This window comes from Chroicocephalus ridibundus, chromosome 4 (genome assembly GCF_963924245.1).
Source record: "Chroicocephalus ridibundus chromosome 4, bChrRid1.1, whole genome shotgun sequence".
In the NCBI taxonomy this organism is placed as follows: domain Eukaryota; kingdom Metazoa; phylum Chordata; class Aves; order Charadriiformes; family Laridae; genus Chroicocephalus; species Chroicocephalus ridibundus.
In genome coordinates, this window is record NC_086287.1 from 68,432,828 (window position 1) to 68,457,752 (window position 24,925).

At 46.2% G+C, this 24,925-nt stretch overlaps 1 protein-coding gene across 1 annotated transcript in view; it reads right to left on the reverse strand.

The window, feature by feature from the left end:
* MDGA2 (MAM domain containing glycosylphosphatidylinositol anchor 2) overlaps positions 1–24,925 on the reverse strand; it is a 369,386-nt gene that overhangs the window by 62,846 nt on the left and 281,615 nt on the right. Inside the window, exon 9 of the mRNA XM_063333753.1 lies at positions 16,658–16,927. Coding sequence (XP_063189823.1) covers positions 16,658–16,927 — 270 coding nt within the window. The remainder of the gene's footprint in view (positions 1–16,657; positions 16,928–24,925) is intronic.

Consider the following 24,925-nt stretch of genomic DNA (forward strand, 5'->3'; position numbering starts at 1 on the left):
AGCGAAGCCTCTGCTTGCGGTGGAGGCGGTGATTTACCTGTCGCCAAAGTGAACTCTGCAGAAATCCCCCGGGAACTGCAGGCGTGGAAGGGGGAAGCAGCGTCACTTGCCAGTATGTGCTAAAGACCCGATAAACGAAGGATGGGTAGGGAAACGAAAGCGGTGTCATACAGAGAGCAGGATGCTGTCGTGAAATTGTAAATAATAACGTGTCACCACACGCACATAAAGAACACTGCGGCCTCTGGCATGGGGGTGAGGTGGGGAGCTCTGACAGTGCCTGGCAAAACACGTATCTCGGGATCAGAGCACAACACTGAGTCACAGAAGAAATATTTGCAGCCGGGAGACGATGCGGCTCTGAGCAGTCCTTTGGGAGCAATGCGAGGAACAGGCAGCAGCCGCTGGACCGGCTCCATCCCTCGGCCACACTGCTTCCCCCACCCGCTGAATCCATTCCCGAGCATCCCCCCCACCAACGGGTACCACAGGTCTTCCACGCCGACCCGCAGCTCCATCCGTGGGGCCCAGCTCAAGCCCTGCTCCTCGGCCAGGCCCCCCTGATGCTCCCTAAGCTTCTCAGCACTTCCCAGGCAGCTGTAAGCTCTCCCCTCTCAGCACTCAGAGTCATGCAGCCGCCTTACCCCCGTCCCCTCCCTCCCACGGGCTCCCCCATTCCTGCTAAATACAACAGCTCGTGGCTGCTCCGATCCACTCCAGAACCAACACACAATACCCTCACAGCGCACAAGCAAACAATCATTTTGGAGGAAGAAACTGAACAAAATGCCAGCCAGCAACTGAACTGCCCCTGCTTCCCACCAGCAATATTGAAATGCGGATTTTTTACTCCTCCCTGGGCACTCCTCGGGTCAGCTCTGCGGTGGTGATGCTTGAGGGCTCCCTGCTAAATACTCTTTAGTGCAGTTTCTTCAGGCCCTGTGGGATTCCAACACTGAGGAAATTATTTGCAGCAACCACAGCGGGCAGGTTTCTTCATGGGGAGGGCCTGGTTCAGCTCCAATATTAACTAGAGCATGTTCTTCATGTACCAGGCTCCCCGAAAACACACCGTCAGGGCTGCCAGCAACAGAGCAGCCAGCCCATGGAAAGGATGTCTTTTGCCCTTCTTTTTTTAACAAAAAATAACCATCACCAGCCCAGAGCATCACACGCTCAAGCACTTGCATCATCCAGGGAGGCAGCTCCGTGTTCTCCAACTCCTGGATGTCACCGGTTTGGCCCCCAGACACAGACCTATCCCCAAGAGCTCAGCTACCAACAGCTCTCTACGTCAAAAGCTGCACCATTCATCTTCATTATTCTAGTTGCACAGGGTTTCCTTCAACAAGAAGGCATGAGTTTCCTCTTAATTTTCAGCCTCCAGAGGCTACTCTGAAGCAGCCTGGGACACAGTGGAGGAGCAGAGAGGCAGCAGCGATGCTGTGCTTGAGGACGTCTGGCTGCAGCTCACCCGCTTCACCTGGGACCACACTCCAGTAGCCCGAAACTCTGCAAACCACGGAGGCCGAAAGGACATCAGACGTTTAGACATGTTCCTGGAGGCCACATCCACCAGTGCCCGAGAAACAGTGGTTTCCCGTCTGCCTGGGAATGGGAAGCCACCTACGGCACCGCTTGCCAGCAGACAGGGAAGCAGGAGACGGCAGTGCCTCTGCTCTGGGCTCACGCCGAGCAGGAGGGACCAGTCACTGCTGGCAATACATGCCCAAGACCTGGCTCAGTGCTGTGATTTCCCTCGTATGGCACGGCAAAGGGAGAAGCAGGCCAGGCTCAGCAGGTCCTTCCACGGCTTTCAAGCAGCAGCACGCAGAAACACAACGAAACCCAAGTATGTGCAAGTAGTAGTTTCTCAAGTGGTGCAATCCACTGCTGCATTCACAATCCTTTCCTTTTTTTGGGTGAACTAACTTTATTTTCCTTCTTCCCCTAGGGCAGACTTGCATTAAAAACGAGTAAGTCTGAAGTACAGGGAAAACCTCAAGTAACCCCTCCTTCCACTCCTCAAATTAGATACTTCAGCCTCAGGATGGAATTAATTAACTTCATTTTTCTCTTCTTACTAGATGACAGGAAAAGCATGGTTAAATCCAGTAATAACACCTTGTCACCTTTGCTAAAAGGTCACATTTGGCACTGCCTGCTCCACTGATGACCTGTGAGAAGTAAATATCCCAAATTTTAAAACTCTGCCAAGTTTGGGAATTTACTCTCAAGAAGGCAGCCTCTGGCTCAGAGTCCACTGCCTTTACTGGGCTTTGGACCAGGAGATTGGTGAAAAAAACCCTGTTAACACAGTAAGAACTGCCTTTCATATTTGACCGCCCGCCCGCAGTTTAAACCGTCCTGCTCAGGCGTGTGGGGTAGGGCGGCAATCTGCTTCCGAGGGGGCTGGCAAAGCTCCTCTTTGTTCAAATTCCCCACCAGCAGGAGCGAGTTCAGCAGCAAACAAAACACCATCAATACTCTGCCTGCTTCGGAAATGGTCTTTCCTGTTGTACGTTTTTAAGAGACGCTCCGGGCTCAGTAGCACTGTTGTAATCTCCACGGCCTCCAAGGTCTTTAATTAAAACCAAATACCTACTGCGCCCAGCAGATGAGTGAAAAATAATTTTTTAAATGGTGGTGATACTTAAGTAGAAATTTTAAGACCATGCAGGTTAGAATATAGGTGACATATGGTCTTTTGACTTCCTAGAGTTCCCAGCCATCCACGACTGGCCCTAGATTGGCAAACTTGAGAAATATTTAAACAAGTGGGGAGATAAATTATTCTGACACATTGTGCATGTGTTTCTGAACTAAGGTAAGCATTGACTAGTTAACATTTAGCTAAGCTAGAGTCTAACTTCTCATTCCTAAGGTTTGAGAATGCATCAGAGCTCCCGCTGCAGCCGGGACTACGAAGGACTGCTGCTCCCAAACCGGGGGAAGACACAGATGTGGGGACAGATGTGTCCTGCTCATGAAGGGCAAACAGTCTGCAAGAGACAAAAGCCAAACCAAACCACACCTGAAGAGGACGTGTGCTGCTTTTCCTGGAGGAAGAGACGGTCCATGCCCACCTCCAGCCTCCGTGATGCAATTTCCACGGGAAGCGGTTCTACCACGAGATGATGCTCGCAAGGGAACGAGATGCACAGGGAAGCACTTTGAGTTTCAGACCAAAGAAACTAGGGGGGGGGCAAAAAAAAATAAAAATAACACACTGCCAGTTTGACTCGAGACATGAAATTGGGATATGAGACTATTGTAATCAGTGACAGAGTAAGAAATTTTCTCCTGTCCTTGGGAAAGATATTAATGTTACTGCAACCATCATTAAGCTTTACATGAGAGACTGTAATTTATATAGTCGGTTTATAGCCTGTAACATTCATTTAGACTTACTGGAAAGCTAATAACTTATAGCTAATAACTTATAGTCAGCTTGTAATCAAATCTTCCTTAGAGAAACACTGCTACAGACAGCAAGGATTTACAGGTAGTTTGTATGGTTGTCTTCATAAAGAAATAAATTAATTCTAACAGTAATTCAAATCACTCGCTCTACCAGCTCTCTCCATATTTAAACCTAACAGGCTGTGGGTGCTAGAGGAGCCTCAGCTCCACTCAGGCCCTTGAGGCTCTACCTCAAACTCACAGTTCCTCAAAAAAACCGAGAGCTTTTTCCACCAGGCCGGAAGGACCCAGACCATGGTATATATTTGTGCTGAGAAAACGGAAAACAACATACTGAGCCATCAGTGATGTTAAACACCTAGTTATTTCTTCCCTCAACTTCCCCAAGATAGTTTTTCACCACCGTCAATCAAGACGCTGATATTCCCAATGCCACCAGACTTGCAAAGCATCCCAGGAGCAACTGGGAACATCTCTTGTGAACGCGGCAAACTCCACAGACCCCACACCAGCACAGATGCCCATTTTAACACAACAACCAGTAAAAAAAACCCGGAAGAAACAGGTCAGATGGGGATCAACTATCCCGGCTGTGCTCAGAAACTCGCCTACAGAAATCAAGGGCTTTGCCGGCTTCTGATGCTGCCTCTGCCCTTACTTGCTGCTGCCCTGCGCACTCCTGCTTTATCCAGGCACTCACGTCTTCAGTGTGAGCAGTCCCGGACAATTATCAGCCATTTGCATGCAGGCAAAACCCCTGCGTAGAACAGCAGTTATGAACATGTCTGCACACAGCGGCATAAAAAAAGATGAAAAGGCAAATAATGTAAATGGCTTGAATGTGTAATCTCTCAATTCCCTCCAAAATGGGAGGATTGTGAAGAAACAATCCAGTTTGGGGCACGTGTAAGGACATGTCCCCACCAAGGTGCAGTGAGATGATGCAGAGGAGGTGTGAAAGCCTGGGCCGGGCATCAGAAGTCCTGCGCTCAGGGAACGAGGCTCCAAAAAAAGGCAGTCTAGGCTTAAAATTGAGGATAATCTGCTGTAATCCATCACAAAATGATGATTTCTCAAAATGGCTATGCAATTTAAGAACCAGGCGGAGGGGGGGGGGGGGGGGGGGGGGAGGAAATATGCTACTTAAACTTTCTGTATGCGCAGATAATTTAAATCTGAATTGCTGGCTTCCATCTGTGCTCCTAACTCTTCAGAGGTTTAGCTACGCTCAAAGGACGTCTGCCAGCGAGGCAGCCCCATCCAGTAACTACTCACGACACGGCCTACGAGACAGAGTCACGTCGCTGAAAAATGTCTTCAAGTATTTGGCTGTTCCTGCTAATGCTAAAGCGCGTTGGCTAATTTACACAGATTATTTTTCTCGTCAAACACAAGCAACGGGAGAAGGGGTAGGGCTGGTTTGTGCTCCGGGTGACAGGCAGGAGCGTATCCCTGAGATCAGAGCTCAGAATTCAATAAAACACACGACTGTCAAAGGGGTCTTGAGTCTTGCTACAGCAAAGAAGTCAATGACACAGTGCGGACAAAAGGTCTCGGAGGAGTTTAATTAATTTAAACTGACTGTTATTCCACTGCAACATCAGGGCTGTAGCAATGCTCATGAGCTTGGCCACACTATTCAAGAAAAGTAAAGTACATCATCCAAAGGTGAAACGTGGTTTCAAATGGGATTTTAGGTCATGAATCTCCAACTTAATTCCTTTCTCACATTTCCGCCCCCCCCCCCTTTCTTGCCACGTTTCCGTGTCACTCTGTACTGTTCCCATTTCACGTATGTAAAATTGTGTTTGAGTTGCCCAGACTCTGAAATGGTACAGTCAGTTTTGGCAGTCGGTGCCTTGAAAACCAGCACGGCTCCTCTAGCCAACCCTGACACATACATAAGTGCATTTTTTTAACTAATTCTCAATTTCTAACTGTAAAAAACATGCTGAAGACAGTTTAGGAAATGACGTAAACCTTTTCTTTGGTCAGAAAATAGTCTTATCAATAGTCCATGAATTATGGCTTATGATGTGTCTACACTGGGACGTACCAAGGTCTGAAGGTGTTTTATCACTACTTGCTTAGTGCCCCAAAAGTTCTCTTCTATCGCGATAATCGCTTACATTGATTGATTATAATCTGTCACAGGTTTAGAATCATCTTACATGATTTTGTTATACTGGGGTAAAAAAAGCAAAAAATCTTCAGCGTACACATAATAACTTTATATAATTTTTGCTATATATATATTAAAAAGTTTAGTTCAGATCTTTTAAACAATCTTGTTTCCTTTTTGGGATGATTTTGTAAGGAATTGGGCTGGGACCAAAAGCCAACAGACTTCAAGGCTGCTCGGACCCTGCCATGAGACGGAACGGGGACGTCCCTCCCATCTTGCTTCAATGAAACCGTTAACAGTTTGAGCAAGTTTTGGTAAATCTAAAATACCCCTCAGCTGCGAAGCACTGGGAGCTGCCTCGATAAATCTGTACAGCATGACCTCCAATTTGAAAGGCAGTGGAAAAATTGGGAGGGGGAAGAAGCAAATGCCCCCAGCATTGTGCAGGGCTTTGGGGACAGCAAGATTTGGCATCTTCTTTGTGGTTCTCCTAAATGATTACAGGGGTAGGATGAGGCTGGAGAAGGTTTCATCCTCTCCTGCTGATTTTCTGTTCTCTTTTGTATATGGTCTTTGAACTTCTAAAGCAACAGAGATGTTAGAGCGTGCTCAACCTCCCTCTATCGCCGTTCCGCTTCCCATGGTGGATGCGTTCCACGGCCACGTCCTTCCTAAAACGAGGACATGAACCTGTTGATCGCCCTGGATCTCCCTCATCATTTCATTTAGCTATTTTTAAACCTCAATCTTTTTCTGTATTTTCAGGCTGATTTAACAAATAACTATGCCACTCGTCCAGTCCTCTGCCCCAGAATGCACCAGTCCTGCATCCAGAGGGCTCTCCCAGAGCACACGTAGATTCTGACGAGCCACAAAATTGATTTGAGGGAAAAAATAACCTTGTTTCAAAAGATTTAATTGGACCTAATTTCTGGATTCGTATAAATTATTTAGATCAGCACAAACATGAATTCTGCAGTTGAGGAAAAACCCCTATGTTTTACTGCACTAAAGAAGCTGGTTTGATGTTTGATTAGATTTTCTTTGAACTTGGCAATTTGCCAAAAAACGTACTCCATTTTACTGGGTTTAACCTCTCTGACTTCATCTATGAAGGTTCCCGTTTCTTTCTCATTCTGTGTTAAAAAGCCGTTTACATTATGTGCCATATAAGGATTTGTTTGGTTTATTTAAACAAAAAAAATATATTCTCTTTTGTTAACATTTTAAGTTTTTCAGGACAGTGAATATTCCTTCTTGTACAAGTGTGAAACACACAAAGCAAATACTACCCCACTGCTAATAATAAAACAGAATAAATAACAGCAGGTTTTGGTGAAGGCATGAATTACATCGTGACCAAACGTGGCAGTTCTTTTTAACTCCAGGAACTCTGGAAATTTGTGCAAACTCTGGAAAACAAATGAAAAAACATGTTCCTGCAGTTCACCTGCAAAACCCCCTCACCTTCTGGACAACTTGGATCATTTAACCACGCTGCACCCAAACTGCAGGGCTGTGCTGCCAGCTCCTTCGCAAAGGCAGCCCGTGGGATGCAGAAAAGGCCTTTGCCTTGGTCTGTGCTGAGGAGAAGGGGCCGTGCTGTGCCCCAAATCCTTCCTTTTTATTTCGCATTTTGAGACTACCTGAAGTTATTGACCTAATTAATGTATTTGAGAGATCAGCTATGAGTTAGGTTCTTGGCAACACACTCATTTACTTGTACTCTTCAAAGAAGAAGAAAGATTCTCTAGCTATACTAACACAGCATTTTCTCCAGAAGAACAGCACAGAAGGTTTTCATTTTTTAATTTTGTTTTTTTTTAAAAAATCAGATTTGATTTTTAATTCTGTTTTCTGGAGAAAGTGGCACTGCTAAATACAGGTGAGCTGTCAGTAAAGCTCCCCTCACTGTCACGTATTAAAACATCAAAACAAAGCAGCATTGGCTTTTAGCATTTTTCAAAACACAACTGTGTCACTGTGAGGAAAAAGGGAAGAAAATCTGGGCCATTTTCATGCCTGAAAATCTAGCTGCTACACCCCAAAAAAAGGAAATGCCAGTCCAGGGATGCTGAATAACTCAGCATCTGACCCTGAACCTTTTTCCTCTAACCTAGCCATCAGTTCCCCCATCACACAATGACGGGGGGCTGATAACGCCGCAGTGACAGACCCCAAATTTCTGCAGTGTGCTGGAACTTGACTTTCTCAAGAACACAGCACGCATGGGCAACGGCAGCGTAATTGCAGCGTTTAAGAAGGAATCGCATTGAACAGGGAGCGGTACAAACGCTCGGGGTTTGGTTGGGTGGAGAGACTGTGCCTCCATCATCTTGCCGTGAGCTGTCCTGGCCGCACCGAAGGCAGCTCAGGTAGACCACCGGCTTGCAGGCAGGAATCTCCTCTCCAGTAAGGCACATGGAGGAACTTGTACCTCTGTTACTACGATATTACTGAAAGTGCATTTACTTTCTGGGGAGCAGATACATCCAAATCCAGGCTGACAATCAGACGTGATCGTTACGGTGCGATCCTCAGCTGAACACAAGATGCGGGCAGCAACACAATCCCTACAGAGGATCCCTACAGCTCAGCCACCTCATGAGGAGAGGCCCAAAAGAGCACGGGGGCATCTCCAAACCAGCATCACACCAGTTCCTTCCAGGGAGTCCTGCTCGGGAGGAAGAGCTGGGCTGAACCAGACAGCATCACTGCATGCCTTCACTTCTCCGTGCTGCCGAGCACCAGGGCATCCCACTGACGACCACAGGCTCTGCACTTGCTGACAACAGCAAAAGACAGACAGCTGGTCTTGCATTGAATTGTTTAAAAAAAAAAAAGGAAAAGAAAAAAAAAAGAAAAAAAAGGCACTGTTCTCCATTTTTGCATGGTTTTAAAGCAATTTTCAAAAACAGACATCACTGCGATAGCATCTTTGTTCAGGCTGTAAATCAGCAGCAAGGAGATGAAAATTCAATCCAAGGCTCTCAGTAACACTACCCAAGAGAAGAAGATAAAGGGGAAGGGGAACCGGACCTCGGTCTCAGCCTTGCACTCCAGCAGATTTCAAAAGGATAACCATCAGAAAATTGGCCATTAAAGCGAAGTACGCGAGTGCCTGCTGTCAGACGGGAATGCGCCGCCGAGCGACCCAGGGCCAAACTACCAGAAGTATCTCAGCGGTTCAGGAAAATGTCATGGCTAATCTCGAGGCAGATGAAGTATCTAAAGGCTATAAGTAGGTTAGTGCTCCACGGTGCGGAGCCAGCAGCCGGTCACCAATGACCTGCACAAATTCAGGCAGAGAGTCCAAGCACCGCTTTGGTTTCAGAAACGTCCTCAGACAACGCATATATGCTCCAAGACAATCTGGATGTTATTGAGTGATACTAAATTGTATCACTTAAAGTAATCTTTATGACAAGAAAATGAATTAAAAAAATAAAAAATTTGCCTAACACTCAAAGAAAGCAAAATAGGGGATCTGGGGACAGGGAGCAGATGGAGCACAGAACTGCAAGGGAACACAGAAGGACAGGAGCATCCAAGTCTTGACAGTGCAAGACAGCTATTTTAAAAGATATTTTTGTGTACTTGTTGGTATATTTGTGTGGACATTCTTTGACCTCATGTGACTTTTTTTTCCGTGCTCTGAATCCAGCATGGGCCGTGTGTGGGAGAACAGAGCGGAGACGGGAGAGGACGAGACGGGTGGGAGCGAGGAGACAAGGGGACAACCTCCTGCAACCCCCATCCCCTCTTCATCCCTCTGTCTCTCCCATTGTTCAAGTACTAAATTTGGCTTAAGCTGGAGGGAAAGGATGTAAAGTGCCTAAGAAATACTTTCAGGGAGAAAATGGCTAAATTGAATTTTCTTGTAACGTGGGAGGAGGCTGAGGAAGACCCGCTCTGCGCTGCCCTCTGGCAGCTGCCCCCTGGGCTCCCAACCGCAAAAACAACCCCTGCTCTGCGTTAAGATGATAAAATGGCAAAAAACAAACTCGAGAGAAAAAAAAAAAAAGGCAGCTGAAATAAACAAAGAGGAATAATAACACTGAAGAGAGGATCTTCAGATTAAAAATTAATGGCAGCTGGCTAACGGGCACGAGCGCATTGCTGCAGGGCTCCTGCACGCCTGTGCGGGGATTTGCTCCAACGGAGGATGGATGCAAGGAGGCATCGGGGAGATACCACAGTATTCGAGAAGCAGACAGCATAAACTGGGAAGATTTAAAACCACCGACCCTCAAGCCCTCTGGTGCTGACTCCACACGACAAATTTTGAATTCACCAAAGTGGATCTGTTCTCTTTAGACTTCAGTCGAACCAGGGCTTTACCCCGCCAAAAATACCGACAGTAAGCGGTTTGGAGGAAAAATGTCACATATTAAAAGCAAAAGATAAATATTTGAAAGAACAAAGCAAATATAATTCCTTAATTCCCACTGAGGGAAATGTGTATAAGAGAAACAGGAGTGTATCTACCAAGGAGAATATTTGATTTATTCTAAGAAAAGAAAATGTCTGTATTTCCACTACAGCACTTGCCTTTCCCATATAAGCTTCCTAAAATACCAACAGCTGTTCCTAACCTGCCCCAGTGACACGCCTGTGACTGTCATTACCTTCGGCTTTGATTTTTAAAATTACAAGGACACTACTGATTGAACCACACAATTTTTTTGTCCCAGAAACATATAGAAACATTTCACAGTGTAGAACGGAAAGAGGAAAAATATTTTTCCAGATTTCATTTTTCACCAGCACCTTGTGTTAATTGGTCCAGGATGGCCAGCGATGCAGTCAATGTCCCTGTATATTCATTAAGGACATCAGCAGGAGAGAGAAAAACACAGCTTTAAGCCTAAAAGCTATAACTGGAAATGTTCCTATTAATGAGAGAGAGCGAGGGACAGGCCCCTCAGTATGTGAAATTATTGTCATCTGATTCTTGAGCCTGATGAGATTTTGAGAAGGCGCCTGCCTTTAAGTCACGACCGGGCAGCAGTCCATGATTTGAGGGGTTGGGTATTTTCAGCATGGGCAGGTGCATCCACCGTGGAGGATGCAGGGAACGAAGCAGGAATCCTGCCCTCTCCTCACTTGGGAAGCTTTGAAGCCCATTTAGCAAAACTGAACCTCTTCATATCGACAAGCGACGTATTTTCCTCCAAAGTCTCCAAGGTAAGAGCCAAGGAGCTCACCTGCAGGAGCACAGCCACTGGCCTCAAACAGGGGCAGGTAAGGCTTTGGCCACTGGCCGGAGGCTATTGGCTAGCAAGGCCCATTTTACCCAGGTTCATACGCTGGTAAAATAACATGCATGATTACTGCAAGGCTCTCCAGACAAAGAATCAGAGCATAAAATCATATTATTACTCCCCACTTGCGCACTTTTGAGGCTCGTAGGTTTGTTTGGCAGAAGCTGTCCTTTGGGTGGGGGGAGGACAGCAATTACAGCGCTAATCGCTGAACGCTGTGGTGTTAGGAGGAACGCTCAGGCCACGGGTGTTTGCTCAAGTTCTGGGTTGTATTTTTGTTTAGCAATGAGCATAAAATGAATTAGCATACACCTCAAATGGGTCAAAAATCTTACTTTTTGGTATTTTTGCCAGGCACCGGGTTTTGCTCCTAAGTTATGATTACCGAGTTCCCTAGACAGCCCCCTTAAACTGAGAGTGCGTGAAGAGCTGGTGCTACAGGAAAGACAGGATGGTCTCTTATAGCTTTAAAACCTACCAAAGTAATGACAATATTCATTTAGACTGTGCTGGCATACATCTCACCGATATCGAAAGCAAATGATTGTTTTCAACTCACCGGTTAATCTTACATTAGCTTAGGAAGATTATTCTCCTGAAATATTTTAGATCGGTAGATTACTCTTGATCCCTATGTTTCCACTGCCACGTTCGGCAATGAGCTTTGCTAATGTGTCCACGTCATTGTACTCAATTGAGAGCTATTGTCAAAAAACCCGACCGGTCAACCAAGACACCAAACTCACACAGACAACCCAAAGCCCAGAACAACTGCCGGCAGTTACCAGCTTGAGCCACGAGGAGAAACAAGTGGATTTAGAAAAAAAACCCAAGGAACTATTGCGAGCAAGGCTTCAGTAACAACCAGCATCCCTTAGCCACTGCTAGGGAATACCCAGTTGCAATGACTCTGGTGTCACAACAGCTACACATTCCTGGAAAATGGAGAGGAAGACTGCTGAATTTGAAGCATTTGTGAAGAGCACATGGCTCCTGCCCGTCCCCCCAGCAGTCCCGGTGCTGGTCTATCACTCCGCGATGGGTAACCACACCGTGAGGAACAGAGCTGATATTAGAGGCATTGCCACGTCTTCCAGCCAGCACACAGACAGTTCAGCCACTGAAAATTGCACGGAGTTACTTGCTTGGGAAGTTGCCTTCACAATTGACAAAACCCCCAGTATAAAGTGAAAATAGTTCACTGGCAAAATCCTGCCTTTTTGGGACTGTGCAGGTCAAAAGAGGACAATGAGTCTGTTTCCAAACAAGTTTTCTAAAATAGGATTTTTGCTTGTTGCTTTCCATGGATCCCATAGAGTTTCAAAGAAAAAAATCAAAGTGGGAAGCTACAAACAATACACACTTCTTCTGGCCCTTAGTTCAGTGCAAAAGGCCTTCCCTAATAAAAAGGATTAGCAAAGCTATAAAACTTTAAACGGCAGAACACTGTTCAATTCAGCTAACGCGGTCATGGAGAAGAACCCAATACCCTGCAATTTCAAGTGCCTGCAATTTATTTTAAGATCATGCTCTTGTGGGAAAAGCATCCTGGCTTTCACAAGAGGCTGGATGCTGACTGTGATACGATTTCAGCTCGATGCTGCACAGACCACAGCGATACCGCGTAGGGAGCCAAGGGCGAAGAAGAAACACTGAGGCAGAAATTGCTGAACAGGTTTCCAGCGAAGACCTTCACGCAAGGCTACATGAGGAATCCCACAGCTCCTACCGGGGATGGATGCTGGGATCATACATAAGGGATGATTCTGGCTCCTGAAATTCCAGTTTCCTAAGGCATTGGGGAACAGAAGGCAGGAGATGGGAGATCCGCCAGCAGGCTGAGTGGACACCCCCAGCTAGACCACGGACACGGTGGGTACGTCCATGCCCCCAGGTTTGCTCGGCACTGTCTTTAATTCAGTAACACCAGTGAAGCTCCAAAGAAAGGCAAAGCTGTGGTCATGCTGGTAGCTAGCAATTATAGCCTACATAATTACGAGTTGATTGGCTTGATGTTGCTCTTGGCCAGAAGCACTGAAAGTATGACGCAAGACTGAATAAGTAAATAATGAAAGATTGGCTCGTTAATGAATGCAATATTTTACGGTGAAAAAATTCCACAAAACAGAACGACACAAACCCAATATTCAAACCCATCGCTGCTCAATGGTGGATCAGAAATTAGTTGGTAACTGCATCAACCTAATGTCATTAGTAGCTTTGTTTAGTACTACCCGGTGTTATGATTACTAATTTAAATAGTATCTCACAAATTACATATAGCATTGTCAAGCCAGCCCCATAAACTACGGACAGACAAATTTTATGGTGTGACTTAAGCAAGGACTCATGCAAGGATGTGTATCTGGCCCTTTTAACCGTATTGATTAAATTGAAGCATTTAATGGGGATGAAAGAAAATATCATTTTCCCTTATTTACAGAAGACCTCTTTGGACGGCAGCTTTTGAGAACGATTCAGCCCAAGGCAGCCATCAGCACAGCAAATTTCAGCGCAAGTAGTTAAAGCTCGCCCAAGTTATAAGCCACTGAAGATGTAGTGGTATGCCGAGACTTGCCAGGTACCCCCATTATGGGTAATCTTAACCCTAAACAGCTCCCCAGGTTCACAGAATATTGCTGAACAACCCCTGCTGCAGCGCCAGCCCTCCTGACAGCAATGCAAAGGCTTGCTGGATCAATCTCTTGCACGCTGGGAACTTAGAAAATACCGAGTTCAACCTCCCCTGCCTTGAAGAGACCCAAGTGGCTGTGAAAAAGGTGTCCCTGGGATGTCCTGGGCTGGCAGGAGCCAGGATGCGACCCAGGGAAGCCTCCGGGTCTGCCCCTCGAGGAGCAGCATCCTCTCAAGGGAGTGGGACCTCCCCCGCGCTCACCCGGCCTTTCTCCAGCACCCAAATCCTTCTGCTGCCTGCATGGAGCCTTCTGTGCCATTCATGATGTTTTGCGCATCTACTATAGTATTTTTACTTTTTTCTACTTGCTTCCAGCCCTGGCAGGGTTTTTAATGACACACTGCCTGAAATGTTCTTTTTGGTGCTCTTTGGGTACGATGTGCGCTATCAACCGCTGAATAAAATATATAGATAGTGAAGCTGGAAACAGCATGAACTCAACTTTGCTTTCCCACAAATACAATTTTGCTTGTATGTTCTTATTTATTTTTTAAGACAGTAGCAGGTTAAATCTGCCTCAGATTGGCCCACCTGATATAAATCAACCCCCTTTTCCACACGTGATTTATTTTGCCGTCATCTTCTCAAATCTGGCTCAAAATACAAATGCAGTAAAAACAGGGTTTGCAAACTCTAGGGCCAGTATAAATCTTTTCATCCAGGCTGCTTTTAATACTGTACTGAAAACCTTTCTCTTAGCATACCAATGCTTCTCTGCAGCCCCTGCAACGTGAGCACTGCAGCACACTGTTACTACATGAAAACCTGGAAATAAAACCAGCTAAAGATGGGCTACAACAACTCCCATTATTCCACCCAAAGGAAAAGCTCTCCACTGTAACCACGTTCCTGCCACTGGGTTATTTATTTGGCTTTTTTCTCCCTGCGTGTGTCTAAGAAGTGACCCATTTCTTTTCTGTATTCACATTCCCGGTGAAATGTAAACCTCCTTTTTAACCACTTCGTCATTTGTCTTCTACACATTTTCAGTCCCCCAGTGCTTTAACTTCATCTGTCCTGATAAGACTTGGGACCAGAATACGGCTGCTGCTCTTTCCTGAGAGCAGTTTCAACTCCGTGTATCAAAGAATGTATTTAATAAACACATCAGTTTTAACTTTAACAGAATGAGGAAAGCACCAAAGTCCAAGTGTTACTTTTCAGCATCCTTAACCCAACCACACAGCAAAAATTCGCATAACGCTATGAACTAAAAATGAGCAAGGCACGCGGAGAGATGCAAGGCAGAGTATATCATAAAACCATTTTAGTACTAATTTTCAGTTATGTGTCTTTCTTTGGCATGGTAATAAATCACAGAAAGCCACTCAGATTGCCCCAGTCTTGGCAAAATAATTGCCTTCGAATAGGTTTCCACAGTCTCAGGTCCAAAGTGTGATGAACAGTAAATTGAACTGCATTTACTCATTTGAGGAAAAAGACTGTTTCTCTGGTTCCCTTCGGAGCCACCTTTTGGATTAAACTCCAAAGATCTGGAGAAGTCGGTGGCTGTGAAAATAACTCTGCGCGGGCTCTGAAGGATGAAGTCAGCCACAGGCTTGATTACATTTTGTGAGAAGCGGAGCCATCAGTCACCGGGGTGCTCGCTACCTTCCCACCACTTTGTACCGTGCGCCGCTGGTCCCCTGAAATCCCTGCCAACGAGATGCCGTTCAACCGGGTCCAAAAGAGGAAAAAAAAACCTATCCACAGGAAAGCAGGCCCACGTAATTTCCTATAAAAAACAAATTTTAATGAAAAAGACTGGGGAGCTGAATCAAACTGTTTCCTTTATTCCCACGAGAATAAAGGGTCTACCCTGGTACCCAGGACTTGGGCACAGCAGGGTCCCTGAGAAACGCTCTGCAGCTCATCCATGCCCTCTCTGCTGGCAGCAGTGAAGCTGATAACAATGCCCATTTTCCCAAACAATGGCAGGGCCCAGGGAGCTGCCAGCGACCCCAAAAGCAAAATCTCGTTTAGATATGATCGTAGCTGGAGCCAAGTCGGTAAACAAGAGTAAAATCCCAACTACAATGGGAGATTTTTCCTTCTAAGACAGCTCTCCTCTACATATTCTGAATTTCTTGTTTGTTGTGGGTTTTTTTTCCCATGATTCCTTTTCAAGCAGCTGATAGGAGGGATTTGGGGCTGAAATGGGGCTACTGCTCCCATGTCCTTAGGGAGGCTGGGGCTACTCATGCTGTCCTCCAGAGAGAGCCCATGCAGGGCGGGTGGTTGGACACCCCTCTCAGCTGGTGCAGAGGAACAGGGGGGTTCCTGACACACCGCAGACCTTGGGAGGAGATGGTTCACTTAATAGAGATGCTTTTTTCTCTCCAGTGATTCTAAAAAGTGCCTGGACAACCAGCCTAGAGAGATGGGGAGCCTACAGCTGATGTACTCCAGCGACCAGAGGACTTCATCTTGGGCACATCTGCTATGGGGACAGGGTGTTGCAGGATCAGGCATCTGAGTCTTCCAGTCATGGTAACTAGTTTCCAGTAGAGAAAGAATCAAGACTTGCATGTCTAAACGCCCCGTTTAACATTCAGAACCAAGATACGAAAGACAAAAGGCATGTGGAGTTTGTCTCAATCCAGTGCATTAATTACACAGCATGGGTAGATCATGGCAGGGCTTGCATGTCCTCCCTGGATCTGTGATCTTGTGTACGAACTTCACAAAGCCCTTTGCTTTTTGAGAAAAGGAACAAATTTCAACAGCCCTTTGTACCCAGGCAGCTTGAAGTTGCTTGAGACTGTGGTCTGCCCACCTCGGTCTCTGAGCTTGCTGAGCAACCAAAAGAGAAAAAGAAATTCAAGCCTTATTGCAAACTTCAACTAGAAGAAACTTGCTGCCTGATGACTCTCTCAGACCTCTCTCAAAAGTCCACTGACAGATGCCTGCAGAGAAGGGATATTTACATTTTGCGCGTAAAAATCTTTATCCTTGAACCACCGAAAGAAGCTAATCTCCTATTTTATTACCAACCTCCCCAGAATCCAAACCAGATGCCTTAAGCCATGATTCTACTTCGAAGGATGTATTTCTTTGGCAATTCGTTAGGAGCAGCGTTACCCAACAGCACGCAAGCCTGCAGCACGCTGAGTCCATCCTCTCGGCGCACCATGACATGGCCAAGCCTACCTGTCACGAGGAAGCTGCACCGCCCCGCACCCGCTTCGTTGATGATGTTGCAGTTGTAGATGCCATAGCTGTCGCGGGAGAGGCTGCTGACGGTGTACTCGGTGGAGTCCTGCACGTCGAACTGGCCGGTGCGTAGCAGCTTGCTGCCCAGGCGCCACTCGTAGGTGAGGACCCGGGTGGGATATGCCCGCAGGACCCGGCAGCTCATGGTGATGCTCCGGCCTTGGCCTTGCCGAATCTCCAGGAAGGTGGGCTCCACGGCTGGGGGGTCTGCAGGAGAGAGAAAGGGAGGGAAGGAGATTCGTGAGGGAATTAGCGTGAGGGACAGAGTTAACCAGCCACTGCTGAAAGGCCAGAGCATCACCGCATCCACGAGAGGGGAACTCAATACCAGTAAGTATACAACCTCGACAGATACTGATCAGCTCGTAACAGAAACATGCACGCCCAAAGCATTGCATTCTGCTCATTGATGGTTTTTTGCTGAGTACTTAAAAGACACTGTGATGCTTCGCTGATGTTATCACTTGAGATGCAGCAAGAGATCCCATGTAGCTCAGGAGGCGCAGCCCTCCTGAGCCTCACGGCGGAACCCCAGACTCTGACTCACGGGACTTTCTGGAAGAGGAAGGGGGAGAAAAACGAGATAAAAGCCTCAACTCAGTTTATACAAAGTGCAGAAGGCAGCAATAACCCTGGCAGAGAATGGAGGCAGGGATTCTGTGTTCAGTGGGGGATCTAACTTTGTGGGACAAGAGATGGATCAAGGAAGCAGCACAGACACCCCCACGCACACCCCCACCCTGGCAGCCGTCTTCAGGCTTCAACAAATATATAATCATACATTAATCTTTTCTACCCGCTCAGGTGGTAGTTTCGATATTCCAGTAAGCACAGAACAGGCCACTTTCCCAGATCTTGAATGAAACTGCGTTTTAAAAAACTTAGATTTGCAGCTACAAAGTCTGACACACTTTTGATTCCAGCAAAATACACAATAAATAAAATATAGCCAACATGCAGCGCATGCAAAAACTTAACTTCACGCTCCCATTCACCTTTTGATAACTTAGTCATTGCGGAAGAGTAACGGCAACCTGGACAGAATAATGCTGGCACTCGGCTCTTGTCAGCACAGCTATTTGGGTCAGGTAACGCGCAGGAAAAACGTGCACGTGTTTGCCATTGGATGCAAAACGGCGAGTGACAAGACATTCTGGCTCTTTAAAAAAAAAAAACCACAGCTCATTTTTTTAGCCCATGAGAAAGAAGAAATCCTGAAAGCCTCCTGTGCCAGTAAGATGCATGAAATCTTTGCATCCATATTATGTCTTACAGACATAAAACATAAAAATACAAAATCCTTGACGAGCTCTGCAAGAGAATGATCTTCCCGGAGTCCACACTGTGCTCCTTTCAGAAGGAGCTCTCTTTTACCATTATCTCTCCAAGAGCATCTTGTCCTGAGGTTCTTCATTGATTGGTATCTCCATCACAGATACCAATAACCTTCAGACTCTTGACATTTAATTCCCTACATAATGGAAGCTGTAAAGAGATTCCCTCAGCTCCTGTAAATTAGGAACCGTACTCGGCCAGGTACTGCTGCTCACCATCTCTTGCTTAGACAAGAATCCAGCTAATTACTTGAAATTAAGGTAAATTTTGGAGACTATCATATTGAGACAACATTGCTCATGACACCCAGCTATCGTATTGGTAGCTCATTACAATAATCACCATTTATCTTGTGTCATGATCCAAGTTCAGAATTACTTGGAGCGAACTACCATGATTTGGTGGCAAGGCGAGCAGAGGCAGAAGCGGTGAGCAGCATCAGAGACGGGATACGGGGCTCAGCGGTACAGGACGATGACATGGTAGATATTAACTCTGAGGACAATTGCCCCCAGCTGAGATTCCTCCAAAAATGACTGATGAAGAGATGATGTGGAAACTACCAACTCAAAACCCCATCGATCCCATCCTGACCTTTCCTCTGCGTAGATTAAATATCACACGGCTTTGTATAATTTTGAAGCCAGATCCTGAACTGGTACATAGATTGCGGTGCAGCCACAGATAGCTGCAAATAAAAGACCAGAAATCCTAAATCCTCAATGCCGCAAGCCGTTTTCTTTCCATTGATAATATCCCCCGATTTTGTGTCATCAGAAAATTTCATCACAGCATGACTATTCTTTGTGCCCAGGTGCAGAATACAAAAATACAAAAGAAGATAAAAAAGAAGAATACAAAAAAAAAGAAAAGAAATTCCACTAGTCTCTCCCCAGCCTGATGTTTGCCCTTTCAACACAACCCAATAGTGTCTTCATCTGCCCTCACTGTACAATTTCTCCACCTTATTCTGCTTCACTGATAGTTTCCCAAAGCAGTAGCTTTGCAGGGAATTGCTGGCTTAAAGATGAGAGTTATTGTTGGGAAGGAAAATGTGCCACATCTCAGGTTTCTTCTAAGGGAGAGCTGTTCAGCTAGTCAAGCCTGATCTGCCTCTCACAGATTCTCGTATTTTCCTCTAACCACCCTCTTGTAATTGTTCATACTTTCCAAATGCCTTCTAAATCATGAAACATCGTGGATATCAGAGAAATTACTAATCAAATTTGCAAACTTTTACTGTTGTCAGTCAGTTCTCTGCCCTGAGAAGTAAGCTCTCCAGATTTTCTTTCCATTTCAGCCGTAACAATTCCATATCCATAACCTCTTCAGCCCTATTGCCTTTACCCTCACAGCCAGCACCACGCTATTAAATCCAGGTAAAAATTTCACCAGCTTTGAGCCGGACACAGATTAACCTATAAAATAATACAACATAAGGATGGTCAAACGGCATGTGACTGGAGACCCTCCATGCTCCGCTGGTCCTGCGTGCCTGGGGGAGAGGGAGAGCACAGGGGAGCTTTGGGACAGGACCTTTCCGAAAGCTCTGTGATGCGTTAAATAGCCTTTAATGGATGATTTTGCTATCATTTTCTTCCATTACTTATAAGCCCATTTAATGTTTGACCATCCAAAACTTGTCTTCCCTTTGATGCATCATATTCGGTGAACAATAATTCTCTGTTCCCCTCTCCACAGCAGCTCCGCTTTAATGACTTTTAGCGTATGTCGGTATTCAGTCCCCTCTTTCTCTTTTCCTTGGTTTATTTACTTATAAGATACTTCAGCGTTATAAATAGCTTTTAAATAAAGTTTCCCCTGCCTTTAAGGTCAAAATAGTCTTTAAAATACAGAATTTCCATCTATCCATGAACAGATGATACCCAGTGACAGAAAAAGAAAATTAACTTTGGTTGCTCATTTCAGAGTTGCGCTTTTGCAGGTAATAACCTTAATGGAAAAGGAAAGAGACGATAAAAACTACAATACATGATACTAGCCCGAGCTAACGGTTTATTTTTCTGGGTTTTGTTCTTACAAGACAGTGGCTTCACAGCTAGCGAAGGTGCTGAGGCATCTTCCGAGAGTAATGATGCTCAGAAGGAAACTTACTCTGGAGCTGTTTGGAACTTATACGTGTTTAGTTCATTTGCATTAGCTCTTCCCCAAGGCTTCAGCAATTTGATTTAATTTACTTTGCTATACTTATTCCTATCTTTCATAATTCTAGTATTAGTTTTTGAAAAATACATGGAAAAGCCGCAAAGGGAGTACAGTTCATTCTCTTAAACAATTATCTTTGGGAAGCAAAGAGTCTGAAGTTAAAACAGGCTTTATATTAATGTTTAATGAATTTTTTAGCCTAAGTACATTCATGTCTTAAGGATTATAAAATGGAAAAGGCAGGCTCCCTAGCTATCAAGAGAAATGACAGCAAGGATGCTTGTTTGTTTTAAAGCAGGCAGCTGCTCTTCATGGTGTGGATCATATCTTGGGCTTTATTTTAAGATTTGTTAAGGAGAAAACATACTATGGAGTGAATTTGACTGCGTGGCCTTGAGCAGAGACTTTACCTTCTGATTTGCTTTCTCCAATTTGCATTCCAGCCTCAGCAAATTAATCTGGTTCTCTCTCCCAACTCTAGCAACAGCAGTAAATAAGAGAAACTGATGCCTCTGCTTCTGCTGCATTCCTGGACGCTTCTTATTTGATTCACCCAATAGGAATGGCATTTTAGCAACAACCTATGTCAGCTACGGAGAAGGAATAACCTTTAAATACTCTTGGGGCAGGATTTGCACCACAGAAAGCAAGGCCAGTAAATGATAAATCAGGTCAGGTAACACCATTTCGTCAAGGGGCTGAGGCTTGAGGTGGGCAGGGGACCTCACTGCCGCCTGCAGACCAGCCCGTGATGGACCGGGCCGTGTGGGAGGAGGGACTCACACCCTCCCAGCCGGGGAATGATGCCACACCGGGCAGCTGCGGCCACCACGTATTTAAAATGCCAGCAAAGCCGAGACGATTTAAGCAACCCCTGTTTCCAATATCTGATTGAAACATATTGTAAATTACTTTATTGCCTGGGGGATGCGCAGTGGAAAGTCAGAGTCATTCTGGCTTAAAATGGCAGCCTTTCTTCTTTCTTTCTCCTTTTTCTAAGCTATTGAGGACATGTTTGCCTGTGAGGGAAAGCTACTTGCTAGGATTTGTATCCTGCCTGGTAATGAAGGCCTGGGCCAGGCAGTCAATTTTATTATTTTTTTTTTTATTTTGTGTCTGCGCCTGTGCCTCTGATATATCATTCCCAGTCTCTGCAGATTACTCTCAGGAAAATTGTGTGGCATTTCTTCAACTTCCAGCAGAGGCAGCACTTCGTCTCCCAGGCCACAGCAGCAAGTGTTTTATAGGTTACAAAGTAGGTATTACATATTATGTTGTTGGCAATGGCGTTTGTGTGCTTTTATAACAAAAAATGATTTATTAATATATATGTGTAAATATAGCAGAATGAGATGCATGGATGTCTTCTGTCTGATACGTGCTTGTAGAGCTCAACGGAGTCAATATAACATATATAATGTCTATTCAAATACTTTAATGGGTTTTACCTTCCTCCAATACCATTTGTTCTGAACCTAAAAAAATAGAGGAAGTCTGTGCACTTGCGTTTGATATACAGCTCTGCAGCCTTCCTCGGCAAAGCTGCTCAGAGCAGCCGCTCTCCTGGAGCCCCCATTGCCGTCAGTCAAGTAGACTTGACAGTAAAGCTCATTTTTCCTTCTTTTTTATCTTTTTTTTTTTAAATTGTAACAAGGTACACCAAAAGCTCTTAAAACCCCCCCAAGCTCCCATGGGTTAGGGTGCACAGGTGTGGATGGGAGGGTCTTCCTGTATATTCATGAAGAATTTGAAGAGAGGAGACACTGGCAAAGAGCTGCTGTGTTCACGGTACCTGGGATGTCACCAGATGTCGGTGCGGCCTCCAAAGACACGTGCTGCTCACCGCCACGGGCAGCACCGCAGACGGCAATGCTGGGGGCACCGCTGGGGATTTACATCGGAATCTGGCTAAGAGCAGCTGCAGAATACCACCGCACTATTGAGTAAATGGGTAATAAAAACCACGCACGTAATTAATTCATCAGGTGCAAAGGAAAACCAAGTTCCTAATGAAGTCCAGTCTAATGGAGCCTAACCAAGCGGTGCATTTCAGGAAGGAGATCTTGGAGCTGCTGTGGATATTTCTCTGGAAACAGCTCGGTCTTCACTAATGGTGCAAACAGCTGGCAGTATCTAGAGCTGACTGAAAGGAAGAGACCCGGTGAAGCTCTCGTGCAGCGGGTTTAAGGCAAATGTCAGGAACTATTCCTTTAGAGAAAGTGCTGCAGCCATTTGGACAATTCGTTGCCATTTTTTCGTTCTGGAGGTGAAAGGCCTGAATGGAGTCAGAAGAGAGGCAGACCCAGACGGGCACCATACGCCTACGAGGGGCTGGTAGGAGCGGTGCTGGGAATACAGCCTCCCGCAGGTCGCTGGATGCTGAACCATGCTGGGGAGAGATCACTCTATTCATCTGCACTGCAGGACTCATTATGATGCTGGCAAAGCCTTACACGATTTCCACCCCTCCGCAGTCGTTATTCCCACGTCTCTCCATCCTCCAGCTGTTCTTTCCGGGTGCCTCCAGCTATTCGGAGGATTATTTTCATATGCAATTGAAAACCAAAATGAAATGGCACTTTAAGCTTTCCAGGTCCCAACTTGGTTTTATTTAATGCAGTAGAAAACAAAACACCACCAAAAAATAAATCCAAATCAGCTTCCTAGCTACTGTGGAGAAGGAGCCAGACTGAAGGCAGGGGCTAGAGAGCATACCCGCTCCAACAGCGCTCCCTTCCAAGGGATTTGTATAAATACTCAACTGGGACCATTAAACCGCTCTCGACCCAGCTCTGCTATAACAAACTACCTGCTAAAACCCCTCTGATGGCAAAGGATGCTCCGAGCAACGTGGCTGGGAGCAGACGGCAGCTCTGCCTGCAGCATTCACCCTGCCAGCCCTCCTCCACCATGCTTCTCAGATGATGAGAAGGACTTGGGGGTGTTGGTGGATGAGAAGCTCAACAAGAGCCGGCAACGTGTGCTGGCAGCCCAGAAACCCCCTGCACCCCAGGCTGCATCCCCAGCAGCATGGGCAGCAGGGTGAGGGGGGGGATTCTGCCCCTCTGCTCCGCTCTGTGAGACCCCCCTGCAGTGCTGCCTCCAGCGCTGGGGCACCAACAGCAGAAGGACACGGAGCTGTTGGAGCAGGGCCAGAGGAGGCCCCAGAGATGCTGGGAGGGCTGGAGCCCCTCTGCTGTGAGGACAGGCTGAGAGAGCTGGGGGGGTTCAGCCTGGAGAAAAGAAGGCTCCGGGGAGACCTTCCAGCCCCTTCCAGTCCCTAAAGGGGCTCCAGGAAAGATGGGGAGGGACTCTGGATCAGGGAGGGGAGCCATGGGACGAGGGGGAATGGTTTTAAACTGGAAGAGGGGAGATTTAGATGAGATCTGAGGAAGAAATTCTTGGCTGTGAGGGTGGTGAGCCCCTGGCCCAGGTTGCCCCGAGAAGCTGTGGCTGCCCCATCCCTGGAGGGGTTCAAGGCCAGGCTGGACAGGGCTTGGAGCAACCTGGTCTGGTGGGAGGTGTCCCTGCCCAGGGCAGGGGGTGGAACGGGATGGTCTTTAATCTCCCTTCCAACTCAAACCATTCTATGACTCTGTGAATCCACCAACCACCCCAAAACCCCAGCACCCTTTGCTGCAAATTAAAATAGAATTTACATCTAGCTGTAAATTAAAATAGAATTGCAAAACCAACCCAGAACCGTGCAGTCATGACCCAGCCCTGTGCACAGAAGGCGACTCGTGGCATGCCATGGGGAATCCCTATTTGTGTGGAAATTTGCTTTCCAGATGCAACACCACTGACGTTTTCTGAACCTTTTGGGCCAAGGGGCAACCACCGAGCCTTGGCGCTTCTCCTTGGTGCGATCAGGCCCGAGCCATCATAGGAAAGGAACCTCCAGTGCTCCTGGCAACCTAGGACCATTACCATGGTCCAGCTAATTAGGATACACAGCACTTAAACTAACAAATGGCGGGGGGAACACCCACCATATTACAGTGTTTATCAATCATTGCTTTTACACTATACCACTGGCACTTGAAAAATACCCTAACAGTCGATTTTTGAACACCCACACCTACTACAAACTACTGTACTCCCATCAGTCCTTAGAAAACATTTCCCAGGTAGGACACATCTTGGTGCCCAGGGCAGGCGCCCGGCTGTCACGGAGAGCCAGGGCGCTGCGGGTTCCATCAGATGCCAGCTGAGCATCTGCCCCAAGCTCAATTTCAGTTTTCTTTCCCAGAAATCCTCATGAAGTAGTTTTCAGAGATCCTTTCCTTATTGTGAGGCTATTGAAAAATACTTTTGAAATCCTTATTTGGAAACAAAAAAAGGAAAAGGGAAGATCGTTGCCTGGGGTGGAACTATTTCAGGTATATTTTCACTACAATGAAATCTGACTGATATCAAAAAATAGGTACATTTTTAAAGAAATAAATCACCACCATTTAAATTTTAAAAATAACCAAGCACACCTAGAAAACTAAATAGCTAAGCTATAAAACTAAATAGATATCCGCAAACCTGGCAGTGACAATGCCGAGCTCCGCATGGGCTGTGCCGGCAGTTCTGTCAGGTCCATCTCTCCGGGCACCCACATCCATCGGCATTCCTCTCCCTCGGCTGCGTTCCCACTGCAGCCTCTTTGGGGCAGGACTCATTTTACGGAATAACACATCTGTCACCCACCCAGCA